Source organism: Danio rerio, chromosome 17 (assembly GCF_052040795.2).
Source record: "Danio rerio strain M-AB ecotype USA chromosome 17, GRCz13ab, whole genome shotgun sequence".
In the NCBI taxonomy this organism is placed as follows: Eukaryota; Metazoa; Chordata; class Actinopteri; order Cypriniformes; family Danionidae; genus Danio; species Danio rerio.
This window is the reverse complement of record NC_141037.1, coordinates 31618734-31636832: the sequence shown is the minus strand read 5'-3', so window position 1 is coordinate 31636832 and position 18099 is coordinate 31618734. Positions and strand designations below refer to the sequence as shown.

The following is an 18099-nucleotide window of genomic DNA, read 5'->3' as shown; positions in this document are numbered from 1 at the left end:
AACCACGTACACATACATGTATTATATGTACAGCATATTTACGTGTATATCTTTAATATTTATATTTTTTTGGATTTCAATCCAGTCTTTCAGAGAGAATATAAGCTTTATCTTATTATTTTAAGCCATGAAGCATTTAATCAAATCAACACACTTTAATAAACAACCTTAAGATCTACACTTTATCAAAAGAATGCATTATTTAAACCCCTAATGTGATTTCACACTGTTCCGAAATCTGTAAATCTGACAATTAAGTCACTGCAAATCATAAACTTGATACAATCAAGTTATTTCAAGTTACATGACCCCAATACGACTCTTAATCGGCAAGCACACACAAACACACACAGCCAATTTCAACAAGATTAACTGACAATACCAGAATCATGCAGGTTTCTAGTAATTATGTAATGTTGTGTGGCTAAAGTAATCCTTCAGTCTCTATTGAAGAGATTCAGAGCATGTCATCTAAATGAGATTTCTGTGGACGGAAGCACGTTATTACCTGTAACAGTCTCATATAATTGGGACGTGAACACAAATCCCTGTCCTTGGAAGCTAACGTACAGTAATTCTGCTTTCATTAATTCAATCACACTGTGAAGGGAAAAATAAGTTTGGTTCATGCTATGCAAAAACTCCAATAGCTTTCAAGTAGCTGCATGAGCCAAAGCACAGATCAAATTCACAAGAGTCTGTTTTCAGATTGTCAGAGGAATATGGCTCTTATCTGAATAAACATATAGAGGAAATTACAGCTGAGCTTGGAAATCATATCAATTTCAGTTTCTAATGTATGTTATTATTATTTCTTTTCAGATGAGACGTGTATTCCTTTATTTGCATAAAAGTGATGTTATACTCAGTATTTTAACAGCACTGAGTATATACTATTTTTTTATATTTCGTTCTATTCGTTTTATAATACATTCCATTATTATGGTTTATATATATTTTTTGAGAGATATGTTACAATTCTGGCTATCAAGTAGCCATAAGACTTAGTTTAATAAACCTTTTTGCTGGTAAAAGTTTTCTGCGTATTGATGGTTAGGAATGTAGTTGGATTTAGTTATTTGGCACACTAAATAAAATCTTATTTTACGAAAAAAAAAAAAATTACAGATGTTAAATGACAGAAATTTACCGGATATTTCTGTAATATTTGTAAATGTCTCTAATTTAACGTCTGTTATTTTACGGCAAATTTCTGTAATTTAACGGCCGTTATTTTAGTTGTTTTTTTTTTCCTGCATCCCAGCTGATTTTTTTTTACAGTGTAGGACTGGGATGTAGAATAAGATCTCTTAGCCAAACAGCCAACATTTTAATAATAACTAGGTAATAAGCCAGTTGATAATAGTGGGGATTGTTTTTTAAAAAAAAAATAGGTTGCCATTATTATTAATGTTATCATTGTTATTATTATTATTCTATTTAAATGTTTTGAAATTATGTGTCAAGTGAAGTCCACTTGAAATCAAAATTTTGTCTTTATTTTATTGGCACACAATGCTTTTCTTAAGGTGAATAATCTGTGCAAGTTATTGCACACAATCTTTTTGTTTGTTTTGTTTTGATAATCTTCAACAAAAGTCTCATTATTTGCTTCCATGTTTGGAGTAGTGTTAACCTGATATATATCATTTCAAACTACTGAATAGATACTGCAGTTAATTTTTCATTATTAAAAGTAGTTTTTTCTTCTTCAGATTTTATGTTTTTGTTGAGTAAATAAATAAATAAATAAAAACAAATAATATAATAAATAATATATATATATATATATATATATATATATATATATATATATATATATATATATATATATATATATATATATATATATATATATATATATATAAATTTACGAAGACAACATTATTGGCCCTTGTACAACTATTTCCCAGGTGATATTTAACAGCATTTTTATAATAACTCATTTATTTTGTCTTTGACATGATAAGAGTACATAATATTTTACTAGTTATTCAGCAAGATGCTGGTTTTCTGGTTAATTAGGTTAACTTGGTAATTTCCGTTAATAAGGCAAGTCATTGGACAACAGTGGTTCTGTCTTCAGTCGAAAAACGAAATTTCTGAGAGCTTAATTATATATATATATATATATCTGTACTGTATATTCTGTATGTGCAAAAACTACTATAACAAATCATTTAGAAACAAATTGCTGAGACAATTTGAAAAATAATTAAAACATGAATGAAATATCAATTAAAATCAAATGTATATTAATCAAATAATATTTTCATTACAGCACACAATCCTTTGAGAACCATCCATAACTCAAATGTTCAATCAAATTCATTTGCTGCTGAATGATTTTCTCTAAACATTTAAAGCAAAGGCCATTAAATCAATTGCAACACATTACATTTGTTTACCTTATAACATGAATGATGATAAAAATGGAAATACTGACATAATAGTAGAAGTGAAGTTAATTGATACATATGTAAGAAAGAAAGTGAGAGCCTTGTCAGACGAATTGTTTATTGCGTAGCAAATGAAGGGGCCGAGGGATTTTATATCCCTATAAAATGGGATATAGTGAATCACCCAGAGGCTCCTGGTCACTAATGTAGTCCGGTCTGGGATATGAGTATGTGTGTCCGTGTATTTGTGTGTGCATGTGTAATAGAAACACTCACATGCCATTTCCTATCCTGGAGTCAAAAGCAGGTTGTCCTACTTTTATATCACTTATTTATTGCTCATTATGAATATCATTCGCATTTAAACACACCTCATATATCACACACATCACGGTGATGCATTATTCTGCCAGTGATTAACAAGAGCAGCCGCTAACAAAGCATCATTTTAGGCTAAATATTCCAGTTGCCTACAACAATAATTAAAAAAAAAAAAAAATTCTGCTCTAGTTATGCTTAAAGGCAATATTTCTAGGTTGGGGGGGACAATAGAGATGGGGGTCTTTTGGAAAAGCAATTACTGAGCCAACATTAAAATAGAAGAGAGAGAAAATAAATGTAAGCTGTGTGCTGGTATTCGGGCACTAAGATCTATCAGTTTGAAAACATGATTGATGAAAGTCTAATGCAAGGCGAAGGAGAGGCTTTTGCACCGAGGCAATGGCACTGCCTGCACTTTATTAGCCGCTGTAATTAGCCCGGGTGCTTCAATTTGTTCGAATCGCTGGTGATGATGCAAAATCAGATGGCTGGGCCGGCTAGTCAGTGGCCGGCGAACAGCCTGATGAAGGGTCATCCTTGTCAAGGGGCGATTAACTAATTCACTAATTACAGAGGAGAGGGAAAAGCACAGACCCTGTGCCTTTCTGTCTGTCCGCATCACTTCTGATCCACAACTTGCCTGATAACACACCGCTGAGAATCGTCACTTCACATCTGAAAAATCTCACATCAATGCAATGCTTGTTTTTATTCATTCTATTTAAAGAAGCTGCTTCAGCTACGAGAATTAGAATCAGAAATTTAAAGCACATTTTTTACACTCACTTGTAGATTTCAGTTAACTAAAACTGACCAACAGTGTAAATTCTGATATTTATTTCAGAGAATCATGGACTAATGTTATTTTAACCTCAATTTGTTCTTTTTTTATTTATTTATTTGTTTTAAAATGCACATTATATTTTAAGAATATCTTTAATCAAATGAGCTCACTGCCTTAAATAGCAGGCATTTTATATGTACTGAATTAAATAGTGCTTCCATACATTCTGCATAGCTTGGAAATGCCAAACATATTCTGCTCCTGTGTATTTGTAATGAATCTATTTATATTTAAAACTTTAAACTGAGAATTTCAGTTTGGTCAGTGAAAAGGATAAAAGAACAATACCAATTAAAATGTTCAAAGTAAATGCCACTTCTTCAATTTAAATGGTAACATTTTAAAAAAATTTATGATTTTAAAATGTAATACTTCTAAATGCAGTAATTGTGTTAGGGATCACATGTTTGGCTTTGATAAATGCATTTTAAATTGTCATCTTAGTAACACCTTGTATTAGTTTTTAATGTTTTTGAGACAATGGTCTGAAATTAAACTAAAGGCGATATTTAAAGTTTATCTGGTAACACTTTATTTTGATGGTCCATTTGATTATTAGTAGAGTATCTGCTTTATATCAATTGGCATTTAACTGACTATAAGAAACTTTGCAAGTACATGTTAACTTACACTAACCCCAACCCTAATCCCAACCGAACAGTCTACTTATAATCTAATGAGAATTAGTTGGCATGTAGATGCAGTGAAACTTAAATTCAACAAACGGACCATCAAAATAAAGTGTGGCTTTTTTTGTGTGACGTATTTGTCATCACATACAGTCAGCGTATTATGTTTGTAGTGACCAGGTGACACTCCTCATCGCAGTAAACATTTGAATGGGTAAGGATGTCAGTTTTCAGGAAAGAAAAGTTGATGAAGAAAATAGTTTTCAAAGATGATTGAACAGAGATGTATGCATTCACTTTTTCTCCAATTCAGCAAAAACCTTTTTTGTTTGATTTGTAATGAGACTGATGGAATACAGACAGTGCCATTTTTCACATTAATGTGAAATTCTGTATTTTGCACCATGTTACGTTTGCCTTCCTGTGGTTGTGTTATTGTCATAAAAATGTATGTTTTTATTCATTAATAATTCATTAATTTTCCTTCGGCTTAGTCACCACAGCAGAATGAATCGACTGTATTAATTTTATTTTTAAAAATTCAAGTTTTTAAAAGAAAGTTAAGTGTTCCTTGTCATTGTGTTTTGCATTTATTCTCAATGTTTTTGTAAATGCAAAAGACACATCATTTTTTAAACAGCTCATTTATGTATTTGCATCTTTATTAAAAACAGATTTTGTTTTAAACAAATTTTTCCACACTTTTGACATTGATGAAAATTCTGATTTGGACCTTTGAATTGAGACTTTGAAATCCCCTGATATAAAACATTTTTTTGAACACATTGATTGAATTTTACAGTTTTTAGAGTGTATTTTCTTGTTAGAATATAGCTTTAGTTTATGACACAGAATACCTGCAATAACATACCAGTTCACAGAGCAGATACCAGTTCATCTTCGACTAAAAAAACACCAGCACAGTATAAAGCAAAATCATTTCAATATCACGTCTTTTAGAGTAGCGTTTGTCACATCCCTCCTCCACTGTGATTAGACAGCAGGCTCAATCATGACAGTGATGAAATCACATTCAAATGTAAATTGGAACATTTTTTTAACTATATATACACTCACCGGCCACTTTATTAGGTACACGTTACTAGTACCAGGTACCACTTTTGCCTACAGAACTGCCTTAATCATTTGTGGTATAGATTTAACAAGGCACTGGAAATAGTCCTCAGAGATTTTGGTCTATATTGACAAGATGATTTCCATGATGTGAATTTCCCGTTACACCACATCCCAGAGGTGCTCTATTGAATTGAGATCTGGTGACTGTAGAGGCCATTTAAGTACAGTGAACTCATTGTCATGTTCAAGAAACCAGTCTGAAAGGATTCGCGCTTTATGACTTGGTGCGTCATCCTGCTGTAAGTACCCATCAGAAGATGTGGTCATAAAGGGATGGACATGGGCAGCAACAATACTCAGGTTGGCTGTGTTAACACAATGCTCAATTGGTACTAACAGGCTCAAAGTGTGCCAAAATAATACCCCCCTCACCATTACACCACCACCAGTAGCCTGAACCATTGATGCAAGGCAGGATGGATCCATGCTTTCAAGTTGTTGACGCAAAATTCTGATCCTACCATCTGAATGTCGCAGCAGAAATGGAAACTCATCAGACCAGGCAACGTTTTTTCAATCTTCTATTGTCCAATTTTGGTGAGCCTGTGCAAATTGTAGCCTCAGTTTCCTGTTCTTAGCTGACAGGAGTGGCACCCGGTGTGGTCTACTGCTGCTGTAGCCCATCCGCCTCAAGATCGCCTCATGATCGACTTGATCATGTCTACATGCCAAAATGCATTGAGTTGCATTCATGTGATTGGCTTATTAGAAATTTTGTATACCTATTAAAGTGGCCGGTGAGTGTATGTTCAAAACAACTTGCCTCAGGATAAAATGCTTTGGTGGACACATGGCATAATTTTTAAGTTTGCCTAGTTAGGGGACAAAAGTTTAGTTTTAAATTGGCTTCTGTGCTTAAAGGGGAGAAAAAGGACCTCAAAAGGCCTTTATAAAAGAAGAGCCTAGATTCAAATATCAGAGGCAAAGTTCATTAGTTATGTATCTAAGCGTGTCTGAAGCCTCTGTAATCCTTCCTGCATCACTTCCTTTTATCTCCACAATTGAGATAAATCACCAAGCACTGCTTTCAGGTTAAGACATGTTAATCTGAGAAATAACACATCTCAAGGTGTGGGGTGAACAAATGAATAGAAAAGAAAGGAAAAAGAGAATGGCTATAATTAAATCAGAGATGCACTTGGAAATTACCATATCCATCATTATCTTCATGCGAGTCAATGCAAGGGAAAAAAGTGAGCAGCTTAGGAGATTTATTTTTTTGAAAAAAAAAAAAAAAGAGTCGCATGCAACGTATTTCTCATCGGTGAGCGTCAGAGGTAGGCAAATGTGAAACATTTATCAAACCACAGACAAATGACACTGGGTTACTAGTTAGACAGTGTAATAAGTGCCATCTAATTTCCTCTTTAGAATCAATTTATATTTCAAAGCGCAGGACCGTCATCAAGGGACCAAGCTTTTCCGGAGAGAAATTAGAGATCTTCTCCACATAACATATCTGTATCATATCTAGCACGAAATGCATGTTTTCTCTTTTACAGGAAGATTTTAATAACCTAAACATAATAATATTTTTATTATTGATAATCTGTAATCTACAATTCATAATATTTACTTACAATGAATCCGAAAATTCCTCTATGTAAAATGTACTCATTGGCAGACAGTGTGTTTTTTATATGAGACTGCGATTTATATTTTCAACCTTATTAAACGATTTCATTGACATTTTTTATTTATAAATACAATAAATTAATTATTAATATTGTTATATTTGCATCAAATTATATTTACATAAAATGAATGCATATTTACATAAAAAATAAACATTAAAATATTTTAAAAATACTCCATGGCAGACATTTTTTTAAGACACAGGTTCATGTGACAATCTTTTTATTAATCTATTATTAATTAATATGATTTTTTTTTCAATATTTCAATATCAATATTGACTTGTGGAAAATTTCAAAATACTTCATAATATGATAAATAATTACATAACAAAATAAAATAATAAATAATATAATAACATAACATTTATATATACATAAATATGACTAGTGTTTTGTTAAACACTGAAAAAAATAATTCATTGGATTTACTACTGGATTTTCTTTAAGGTAAGTGGTTGCAAGCAATTCATATGGGTTCAATTTAAACAAAAAATTAAGTTGAACATTACAAAATTTAATTAGTTTGTTTTAAACCAGCGCATAAAAAGTTTGCCACCACTTACCTTAAAAAATGTTGTAAATCCAAAGAATTTTTTTTTTCAGTGTATAAGACAACGATTCATATTCTCACTGTAGTTTGCATAAATCTAACACCTGAATCAAACCCATGGAGAGTGGCATCATTTAAACGCCTGCAATTCTCAGGGGGACATCAGTGCCTCTGGCGTCTGGGTCTCTGGCTGACCCGGGTTAAATGGAGGGCATCTTTTGGAGTACATTACTCTCTTACAAGTCTAATGCATTTTGATTAATCAAACAGTACTCTTCAGAGAAGCATGTTAATAAATAAGCAAACAAAAAAATTAGATGAGCAAAACGCACCCAGCGATAGAGGAGCGGACGAGTTCCTTGATGATGAGGTGGAAGAGAATGAGCGGGTTCTTCCAGATAACTCATCAAAATAATCCATTCAAAGCAAAAATGCTGCTCGTACGTTACATGAGCCGCTTGCATTAATTACAGACACCGAGGCAGCTTTGTTAAGGGTTAATGAGCCTGCCGTGTGCCAACAGATCAAATGAAAGAATGGCATGAACAAAATTGTATTTGGTTGCAGCTTCAAGCCTTTTCATATGATAGCTTAAGTTTAAAAAAATTATGGGAACCAGGGTTGTTGTAATGAACTAACATCATTTTTTGTAATTTGAAATTAAATAAATATTAGGGCAAAAGGAAAAGAGCATTCAAATGACTAAAACGTACATATTTTATGTGAATATATCAATCTCAATGTGTTCTTATATTTCACCAAAGTAATATGACAGTAATAACATTAGTGTGAAAGGTGTTTTTTTATATTTCTGAATACTAGTTAAACATAAATATTGTTTTTAAAGAAAATTGTTTCTTTTTTAATATATTTTTAGTCAAATGATCGTGTTTTAATCATTCTAGCAATTCAGTAAACATTACAAATGATCAAAAACAAATCTAAAGCAGCTTGATTCTTTATTTTTTTTTCTCAAGAGTGTTTTTATTGAACATGTTACTGTAGATACACACACACACACACATTTTTTTTGCAGTTTGTTCAAACTAATTTAAAATGAGCTGAAACAACACAATTCTTGAGATTTTTTGAGACAACTTAATTGTTTTATGTTCAAAACACTTTTTGACAATTTGTTAAGTTAACTTAATCGATTTGTGTTGGGACAACATGAATGAATTGTTGAGTAAAACCCTGTATTTTTTTACAGTGTATGAAACATTCACTAAAAAATAAAAATAAAATAAAAATGCTGGGTTCCACAAAGTTTCTTCATTACGTCCCAACACAAATCAATTAAATCAACTTTGATGGTTTTTACAAATTTAAGTAGACTGAACAAAAAGCAATTAAGTTGTCCCCAAAAAAGCTTGAATTGTGTTATTTCAACTATTAAATAAGTAGCTTAAATAAGCAGCAAAAGTCCTTTTTTGAGTGTGCTGTACAGATAGATTTGAACCTTTTCTTTTTTATTAACAAACAAACATAACCCATCACATGTATAAACATTTAGGTTCTATAAACTACATGTATAATATTAAAATAGAATATATAAATATTCATATTAAATAATATAAAGGAATTAAGAAAAGGAAAGAAAGAAATAAGAGAAAATTCTACCCTTCCAAAATAACTGATCTTTATGTGATCTAAAACAGATAAAACATATCAGTACATCCTTTTACTTATTTAATTTTTGTTTTCAATAGACAAATAGGATAAATGTAATTAATCTCACATTTTTTTTTTCCCTTTTACTGAAAGTCTTGATAACACCATCTTGGAGTTTTTCTTTTATTATTTCAGCAAATAGTATTGTAAATAAAAATATTTGTTGTACTCTCCCATTCACTGCGCTCTAATTTTACACAACTATGATGACTTCCGCTACTGAGAAAACCAGAAATGTGAAAAGGTCCATTCTCTTTCAGATGTCGCTGCCACATCTACTACATCTTTCAAATCAAAATTGCATTTAAATGGAAAATAGAAAAATACTAATAGTAGGATTGCGCAATATGGGGAAAATATCTAATTGCGATATTTTTAAAAAAAGAAAGAAAAAAGGGAAGGTTCTACTTTTCTAAAATAACTGAAGTGCCAACTTCTTTATGTGATTTAAAACAGGTTGCTAAGTAAGATAAAACATCAGAACATCCTCTTATATGTACATATCAGTACAACCTTTTACTTATTACATTTTTTTCAATAGACAAGTAAAGTAAATGTTACTGACCACAAACTTTTAAACAGTAGTGTATATGGTAAAGCTCTTGTGGAAGGGGAATCACCCCTGGGGTTTAGGGTTTGCCTCCTGTTTAGCTATGGATCAGTGATAATCCCTAATATGGTGTCCTCTGCCACATCAATTATGTTGATCATAGACACGCTCGTTATGCTGAGTCTTCATTACTGTCAGACGCCACGAGCACCAGCCTCAAACCATCATGTATAAATCAAGACCTGCTGGGCTACTTTCCAAAAGAATCCAACAGAAGCGTACAGTACACATCTTTAACCTGAGATGTATTAAGAGATGGAATAAATGGTGAAACGAGGTGTGAAACTTGATTTTTTTATTTCATGCCATGACCTGATGATTTCTATAGACGGTTTTCACAAGACTGTTATGACTCGTTTAATGGTCATCATCATCTTAAATACTTTTTTTAGTACAAAATAAGTAGTTAAATAAATTGTTTTAAATATTTAGATTTTTAAAAAGTGTATGATTATTTATATCCATTTGTATCTATTATATCATCTTTGAATCAAATTACAAAAAACAAATTCCCGCTTGAGTGAGGCATTTGAACTGCAGAGTGTGTGGGGCTGAGAGTAAATTTGATGTTTTTCTCTCTTCTGGTTATCGTTATCAGTCTCGCACAGTTTTTTTCCTTTTTCTGAAAGTCTTGATAACACCATCGTGGAGTTTTTCTTTTATTTTTTTTGTTAATAGAATTGTAAATAAAAATATTTGTTGTACTCTCCCATTCACCGTGCTCTAAGTTTACACAACTATGATGACTTCCACTTCTGAGAAAGCCAGAAATGTGAAAAGGGTCCGTTCCCTTTCAGATGTCCCTGCCACATCTACTAAATCTTTCAAATTAAAATTGCATTTAAATGGAAAATAAAAAAAATGTAGGCAGCTAGCTCTCTGCAACACTCACATGGTCGCCCGCTAAGCAGGGCTGTGCCCAGTCAGTACCTGGAAGGGAGACAACATGGGAAAACTAGGTTGCTGCCGGCAGTGGTGTTAATGAGACCAGCAGGGGGCGCTCAACCTGTGGTCTGTGTGAGTCCTAACGCCCCAGTATAGTCAAGGGGACTGCTCAGTGAGTGCCATCTTTTGGATGAGACGTTAAACCAAGGTCTGTTAAACCGACTCTCTGTGGTCGGTAAAAATCCAAGGATGTCCTTCGAAAAAGAGCAGGGGTTAAACCCTGGCATCCTATCCAAATTTGCCCACTGGCCTCTGTCCATCATGGCCTCCTAATCATCCCCATATCATAATCGGCTTCATCACTTTGTCTCCTCTCCACCAATCAGCTGGTGTGTGGTGTGCGGTCTAGCGCAATATGGCGGCTGTCGCATCATCCAGGTGGATGCACACTGGTGGTGGAAGAGGAGCGCATTACATTAGCGTAATGCACTTTGAGTGTCCAGAAAAGCACTAAATATATGTAAGGAATTATTTTTATTATTATTATTAAAAATACTACTAATAGTAGGGCTGTACGATTGGGGGAAAATATTAAATATTGCGATCTTGATTTGCGATTTAATTTTGCAGTCAAGCTTTAGCTCAATAATCTGTATCATACCTTCTTACTGCAAAAATGCAGCGAGTGTTGGTTAACAAAAGAACTTAAAGATATTAACTTACTTAAACATTTTAAATATTCAGAAATGAGACACTCTATGAGACCCCCTATAAACAGTAAACACAAATAAAATGACTCTACATTTCTGTAAACAAGTTAAACTCAAATGAGGGAAATAATAGCTTATTATTATATATAAAAAAATTATAATTATATTAATATACAGAACACTCAGCAAAGTAACATGGCTGAAACCACTGGCTGAAATTGTAGTTTGCTGTTGCTTGACTTTTTAACAAGACACTCATCACTCAGTTGTGCTCTCTCAATTGCTAGTAAGATTATCACACACAGACGGCGGTCACGTATTTGCTCTGGGCAGAGGAAATAAATTATAGAAATACATTTCATTAGCTAATCGCAGTGTTTCAAATTGCGATTCGATTTCGATTAATCGCACAGCCCCAAATAATAGTATAACCGAATTTGGTACATAAAAAAAAAAAATCATAAAAAGTCTTAAATCATCAATCAAAACTCATTATGAGAAAAAAACGTCATTCTGTCAAAATGATGATGCTGAAATTATCATTTAAAAGGCAAAACTGCAGGACAAGCATTTGATATTGACTAAAGTATGACACAATGCATAATGACAAAAATCTCAATAATTCAAAATGGTGACTCGATAAGTGATGCAAGATATAGGTAATGTTAAAATTGACAAACAAAATCAAGTATGACTGTCAAAACAATGACTTATATTAAGTTACTGTACAGTTTTTAATTAAATGACTTTAATGTAACATTTAAAACTATTGAAAAACTAAAAACTATTACTAAACATTGAAACGATGACAAATCAAAAATCTGATTTAAAAGTCAAAATTATGACATACTGTACTAATACGACTACATACCTATCGTAATTATGACAAAAAGTCAAACTCATGACTTAATACTTTGATTGAAAATTCCGACTTTAAATGTTAACTTAAAAAAGAGACAGAGGGAGAGATCCAAAATTGTATGCCATAGAGAGAACAATTAAAAGGCAGAGCGGAACGGAGTCGCCACATCTAGTATCAGCCAAGCATACATGAGCGGTGTCAGCAGTAGGGCTCTCTTATTTATTTCATTCCGGAGGAGGTATTTCCGGGCAATTGCGCTGGATGCAGAGGGTAGTGCCTGCTGGTAAGAGCCAATAAAGAACTCTCATCCATGAACGGCCTTCAGCAGAGACACAGTCAATTACCTAATGTGAGGACTTTGAGGGGGGGAGAAAGCCTTTTCTCCTCATTTACTTGTGGGTATTTATTAAATTGCTGTCAAATTTGACAAATTTGCGATGCTCAACATGGAGGTTGTTTTGGAGGGGGTGCATGGGTTCAGAAAGAACACCAGCCCTCCCTCCCACCACCATCATAGACCCCTTTCCCAATTCATGCCAGCACACTGAATGGGTTTTGGCAGTTCTACATGTGCATGCTAGCGAGACGTGTACCTTTTTCCCCTGGAGGAGCTCCTTGTGTTCGTCTCGGAAGTGCTTGGTCCCATATGCCACCTGCTCAAAGGGTGTGGAGGTGTGCATCAGGCCCTCGTACCGCTTATTTCGGCTTGGGTTTGAGAATGGAAGGAAACTGTGTGGTAAGGAATACAATGAAATGGGAATTAGGGTTTCATTCTTAACTCTTAGGTAATATATGCAATGATGCACGTAAGTGGTGCACACAAGAGTAATAAGAAACGTGTAGGGTAAATCAATTTAGACTACTCATTTGTGTAGCATTTATAGTTGATAGCTGTTAAATACCCTTTTAGATTGAGCAACTTTAATAAGATGGATAAGGTGTCCATGTGATTTAAAAGCAAGCTTTTAAACTGTAAAATCATGGCTATGCATTACTAGCTACAGAGGAAAACGTTTTATCAAACAATTAACATTTTATTTAAAACTGTTTTTAAACATTTTTCATTTTAGGTTTTAATAATAGAACAAACTCCATTGTTCAGTTTCATTCGTGACAATTTGCATTTGTGTAATGTTATTATTAATCGTATTATTTATTAAATTCATATTTATATTTGTTTTAATAAAAACAAGTTTAGATTTGTCCAGCTGTCTGGTGTGCCACGTGTGTTTGGATATAATTTATTACCACAACACTGTTTCCTTATCCACGAAAGTTAAGTAGTAAAGTAAAGAGAAAAAGTAAAGAAAAAGAGGCTAAATAGAGACGGCTCATTCATTCTTTATCCTCGTGCAGCAGATGGTTTGTTTAACTGTTTTCTACCTAGTAAAGCATTCAGTTTTTTCACTTACGAAGTCCGCTGTGTAAATACCAAATCTGTGGAGCTAATAATATGCCAAAACAAGCTGAATTCGAATTGTGTTCATTTTTAATTATTGACAATTGTAATTTCTTAAAGATTGTTTTGATTTTGAATTTCTTCATTTGAATTTCATACCTTAAATATTGAACATCTGAAATGTGAGACAACTGAATTTTTCAAGCAGTTTTTTCACACTTCAGATTTTTGTGTTCGACTGCTCTTCCCTTTTATCACCTCTGACCTATTTTTTTCTGAATCTAAATTTCGCAATATGAATTTCTGGTTTTGAATTTTAAAATACTGAATTTTATGTTCTGAGTTTCTACATCTTGAAAATTTGAAACTGTATTTATAAAACTGGATTTTTGCAGTCTATAAATTCAGAACACAAAATATTTGAAGTTTAAAAATAGGTCTTTAAAAAAATCAGCGTTGAAAAATTTGATTGTCTTAAATTTTAGATGTTCAATATTCAAGTTATGAAATTCAAATAAGGATATTCAAATTAAGAAATTCAAATTAAGAAATTCAAGTTGAAAACAATTTTTAACAGCATATAAAAATTCAAATTTAGTCAATAATTCATATTAACACAATTCAAATTCAGATTGTTTTGGCATATTATTAGCTCCATACAAATGCGCCGTAGCATGATGCAACTGACTCTTAAAGAGAATGGGAGATGAGACTCTGATTGGTTTGATGCTTGTTATGCTCAAAAGACACCCATAACTCATAAAGAGAATAAGCCTGTTAGACCATGTGCCAGGGCGCAAATCATATTTTTTTCAGCCTTAAAAGTGAAGTAGGTGATCTTCCACAATGCTAACAGCTTAGCATAAATCTCTGAATCACAGTCCCTCCCCTGCCGTCTAGAGCCACGCCTCCTAAAACACAAGCACCGCAAAAGAAACCTCTCTAATGTGTTAAAAGTGACTAGTGCTTGTCCGACGGCGTGCAAGCCAAACTGACATGCTATTTCTGAGCAAATATTTAGAGTTGCATGGTAAACAATATACGGAGAGACTAGGCATAATAGCGGGGATTCCATGTGTTTTGTTTTTAAACTAATTAAAATCTACATCATCAATGCTGTAAAAGGTCCCGTATGAAACTGAAAATAGTCTTATCAATCTTTTATCGAAAGATTTTAGTAGCTGAACAATACTTCTGTTAGATATAACCCATTTGTAACCACAACATCTAACGTAACATCAGCTTTGCGTAAAGCTAAAACAGTTTTAAAACACAACACTACCTGTCTCAGAGAAATCCTTCAGACATGGTGTCATCCTTTCTCCAGCGTGTAAAGGTAACTCCAATATTGATTCAGGTTTTTAAAAAGTTTTGATTCAGCATGTTTTTACCGATCGTGCGCACGTGCTCTCTCTCGTGAACGCGCGGTGGTCGGCGGAGATGCGTACAAACGGCTGCGCAGTTGTTCAAATCTGCATTTGCTGACAGACAGATTGGGCTACTCATCGGAATTATGAGATATGTCGGTCCGACTCTATTAAATTGGATATACATTTTTTTTTGTTTTATGCCTTACCCAAACTATTAAAATACATATAAATACATTTAGATCATTTACTTTAATCATTACTATTAGACTGTGAAGAGACTTTCAACCAGCACAACAACAAATGCTTCTGAAGACAATCACTTATTGCACCTTTAAAATAGCAAAAGTGGATTCAGACATGCCCTTGATGCTTTTGTGCCATGCGTTTTAAACTTTGAGATTAAATTGTGAAAATAGAGCTTCGAATGGGCCAGTTGGCATTTCTGTGTGGAGTTTGCATGTTCTCCCTGTGTTTGCATGGGTTTCCTCCGGGTGCTGCGGTTTCCACCACAAGTCCAAAGACATGTGGTATAGGTAAATTGGGTAGGCTAAATTGTTGCGAATGAGAATGTGTTGTTGATTTGCCAGTGATGGGTTGCAGCTGCAAGGACATCCGCTGCGTAAAACATATGTTGGAAAGTTGGCGGTTCATTCCACTGTGGCGAACCCTGATTAATAAAGGGACTTAGCCGAAAAGTAAATGAATAAGTATAATCTCAGTGTCTGCCTCATTTCTGGCCTCTGGTCTTGGCTGACGCTCCTGCTATGAGCTAAAGCTCTGCTCTATTCACAGCAAAGCACATGTTACTTATACATCAGCACATCGCCTCATTCCTCCCTCACAGGCACTTCTCATTCTAGTCCAGATCATTTCCAAACCCAAATCGCTTCTTAATCGTTGTGATGTCTTGTGGTCGTTTCTGCACATGCTGCGTGTTTGCTGGGCACACGTTCAGTGCAAATAGCAGTTACTTAGGAAAAATGCCAGATGTTAATTACAGCGAGGTTGATTTTGTAAATTGTACCCAAGACACTTTGCCTGGAGGAAGATTTATCCAGTGCGGTACAAGAGGTGTCTGCACGAGGCTGGGTAAACGTCCGCTGGGCATTGGCTTGGCTTGTCACAAAACAAACAAACAACCAAACAACCTTGGCATTTTCTGTGAACACAATCTGCAAAGAAAGATTGGTTTTAATTCCCAGTGCTTTGGTTGTGTTCTTTCTCTTTTATGATGATGAAACCAGAAGTGCAGGTGAAGCCCTGTCCTCTTTAATGAAATCAAAACAGGCAAATAATGGAAAATGTAACCGTAATCACTCCATCTGGTAAAATATAACAAATACTGGCACACATTCAGGGTAAAACAAAACAGACGGGATCGTCTAAAGAGACATTTGAAAGATTTTGTCTCAGATTTTTGCATGGTTGCTTTCTGAAACAGAGAGAGAGAGAGGGGGGGGGTCTAAAGTAATACACAAAGAAATTGTTAGTTTAAATTTTTAGGTTGAATCAAATTAGTTTTACAAGTCACGTTAACTTATTTATATTTCATTCACATTACATATATTTCATGTATAAATGAGGCAATTAATTTTAATTAAGTCATTTTTCTGTGTTACCTTTACTCTTTAAAAATTGCTAATTGCTATTATACAATTAATGTATATTTTTTTAAGTTATATAAGTTTACACTGACAAAATTAGGAAAGAGTGGGAGGAGCTTAATACAGAAATATCAGATGAGTCACGGGAAGATTATCTTTCCGAAATTCATGATTGTTCTATCAATGCGAGACACAGACTGATCCAGTTTAAAATTATCTACAGTCTTCATTATTCAAAAGTACAATTAAATAAGATTTTCCCAATTGTATGCTTATTGTGCAATAAATGTAAAAACTTTAAAGGCATATAGACTGATTCTGGTCATGCCATAAAAAAAGTATTTACTTTGTTCTCAGCATACGAGTGGGCGCAGCCATTTGAATCTTTTTGGCTCAAGACTTCTGGTCTCATTCACTTCCATTCATTTTTGGAGGTTAAAAACAGCTTGTAATGCTGCTTGATGTTGCAAACTGATATTTTCTTATTATATATAGTCATGCAAACACTTGTTTGTAGAGCCAGTAGTTTGATTGTTTTCTCCCATTTATTTTTTCCTTATCATTTCTCCCATAGGCAAGGGAATCGAAAGGTCTAAAACAATTGCAAAAACGAGCACACTTGAACATTGCAGAATAAGGTCACCAGAGCCAAAATTAGCTATTTTTGGAGACACCTCAGATTTAGGAGACAAATATATCACACATGCAGTATCTTTGTGTATAATATTAGCAAAGAAAATAAATTTACAAAAATTGGAAGTCAGATCACATGCCTGTCTTTGGAACCTGGATTAGAAGTTTAAGTTATGTGTTGCCCATGGAAGAAATGCGATATGGGATGGCAAACAAACTAAACAACATTGTTTTTAAAATCATAAAGCCAATTATGTTTTACATCAGTAATGCTGACTTTGAGTTTGGTTTGGCAAATGTGGAGTTGTGGAGCCTCCACATTTCTCTGTAAATTGTTTATTTTTTTTATATTTAATTCAATATTTTTCTCTTATGCTTTCTGGAGAATATTGTATTTTGTTGTGTCCGACTCTTTGTGTACTGTGAAATGGACGTTGTTCCCGTTTTTTGATTGTTTGTTTGTTCTGTTTATGTTGTTGTTTATTGTCTTATGCTAAAAACAATAAAAATATATATTTTAAAAAGTTATAAAAGTTTGAACTTGTTGTTTAAGTCAGTTTAATGTAATGTACATTGAAATAATTTTACATTTTTTTATTTTTTTAAAAGTGTACTTGCTGCACCAATTAAAGTGTAACTTTCTTGCAGAACTGGAGTTTGCTTGACACTCTCTTTAGTCATTTTCTTAAAGAACCATTCTGAACAAGATCATTATTTATTAGAGGTCTTCTCCTGACGCGTATGGACCACATAAGCAATAATGCCTGGTAAAGCTTTGCTGGCGCAATGCAAAAAAAAAAAAAAAGGGGGTGACATCAAACACCAAGCTGGCCCTTTA

General features: G+C 33.6%; 1 protein-coding gene and 1 long non-coding RNA gene across 16 annotated transcripts in view; one reads left to right on the top strand and one right to left on the bottom strand.

The window, feature by feature from the left end:
- spata17 (spermatogenesis associated 17) overlaps nt 1-18099 on the bottom strand; it is a 67602-nt gene that overhangs the window by 13271 nt on the left and 36232 nt on the right. For 5 of the 10 annotated variants that reach the window (NM_001142264.1, XM_087289675.1, XM_087289673.1 and 2 more), the window contains 1 exon segment: nt 12849-12984. In NM_001142264.1, coding sequence (NP_001135736.1) covers nt 12849-12984 — 136 coding nt within the window. 10 annotated transcript variants of the gene reach the window in all.
- Nucleotides 1-18099, top strand: part of LOC147833110 (uncharacterized) — a 142073-nt gene that overhangs the window by 101053 nt on the left and 22921 nt on the right. The gene's annotated exons all lie outside the window — the stretch shown is intronic.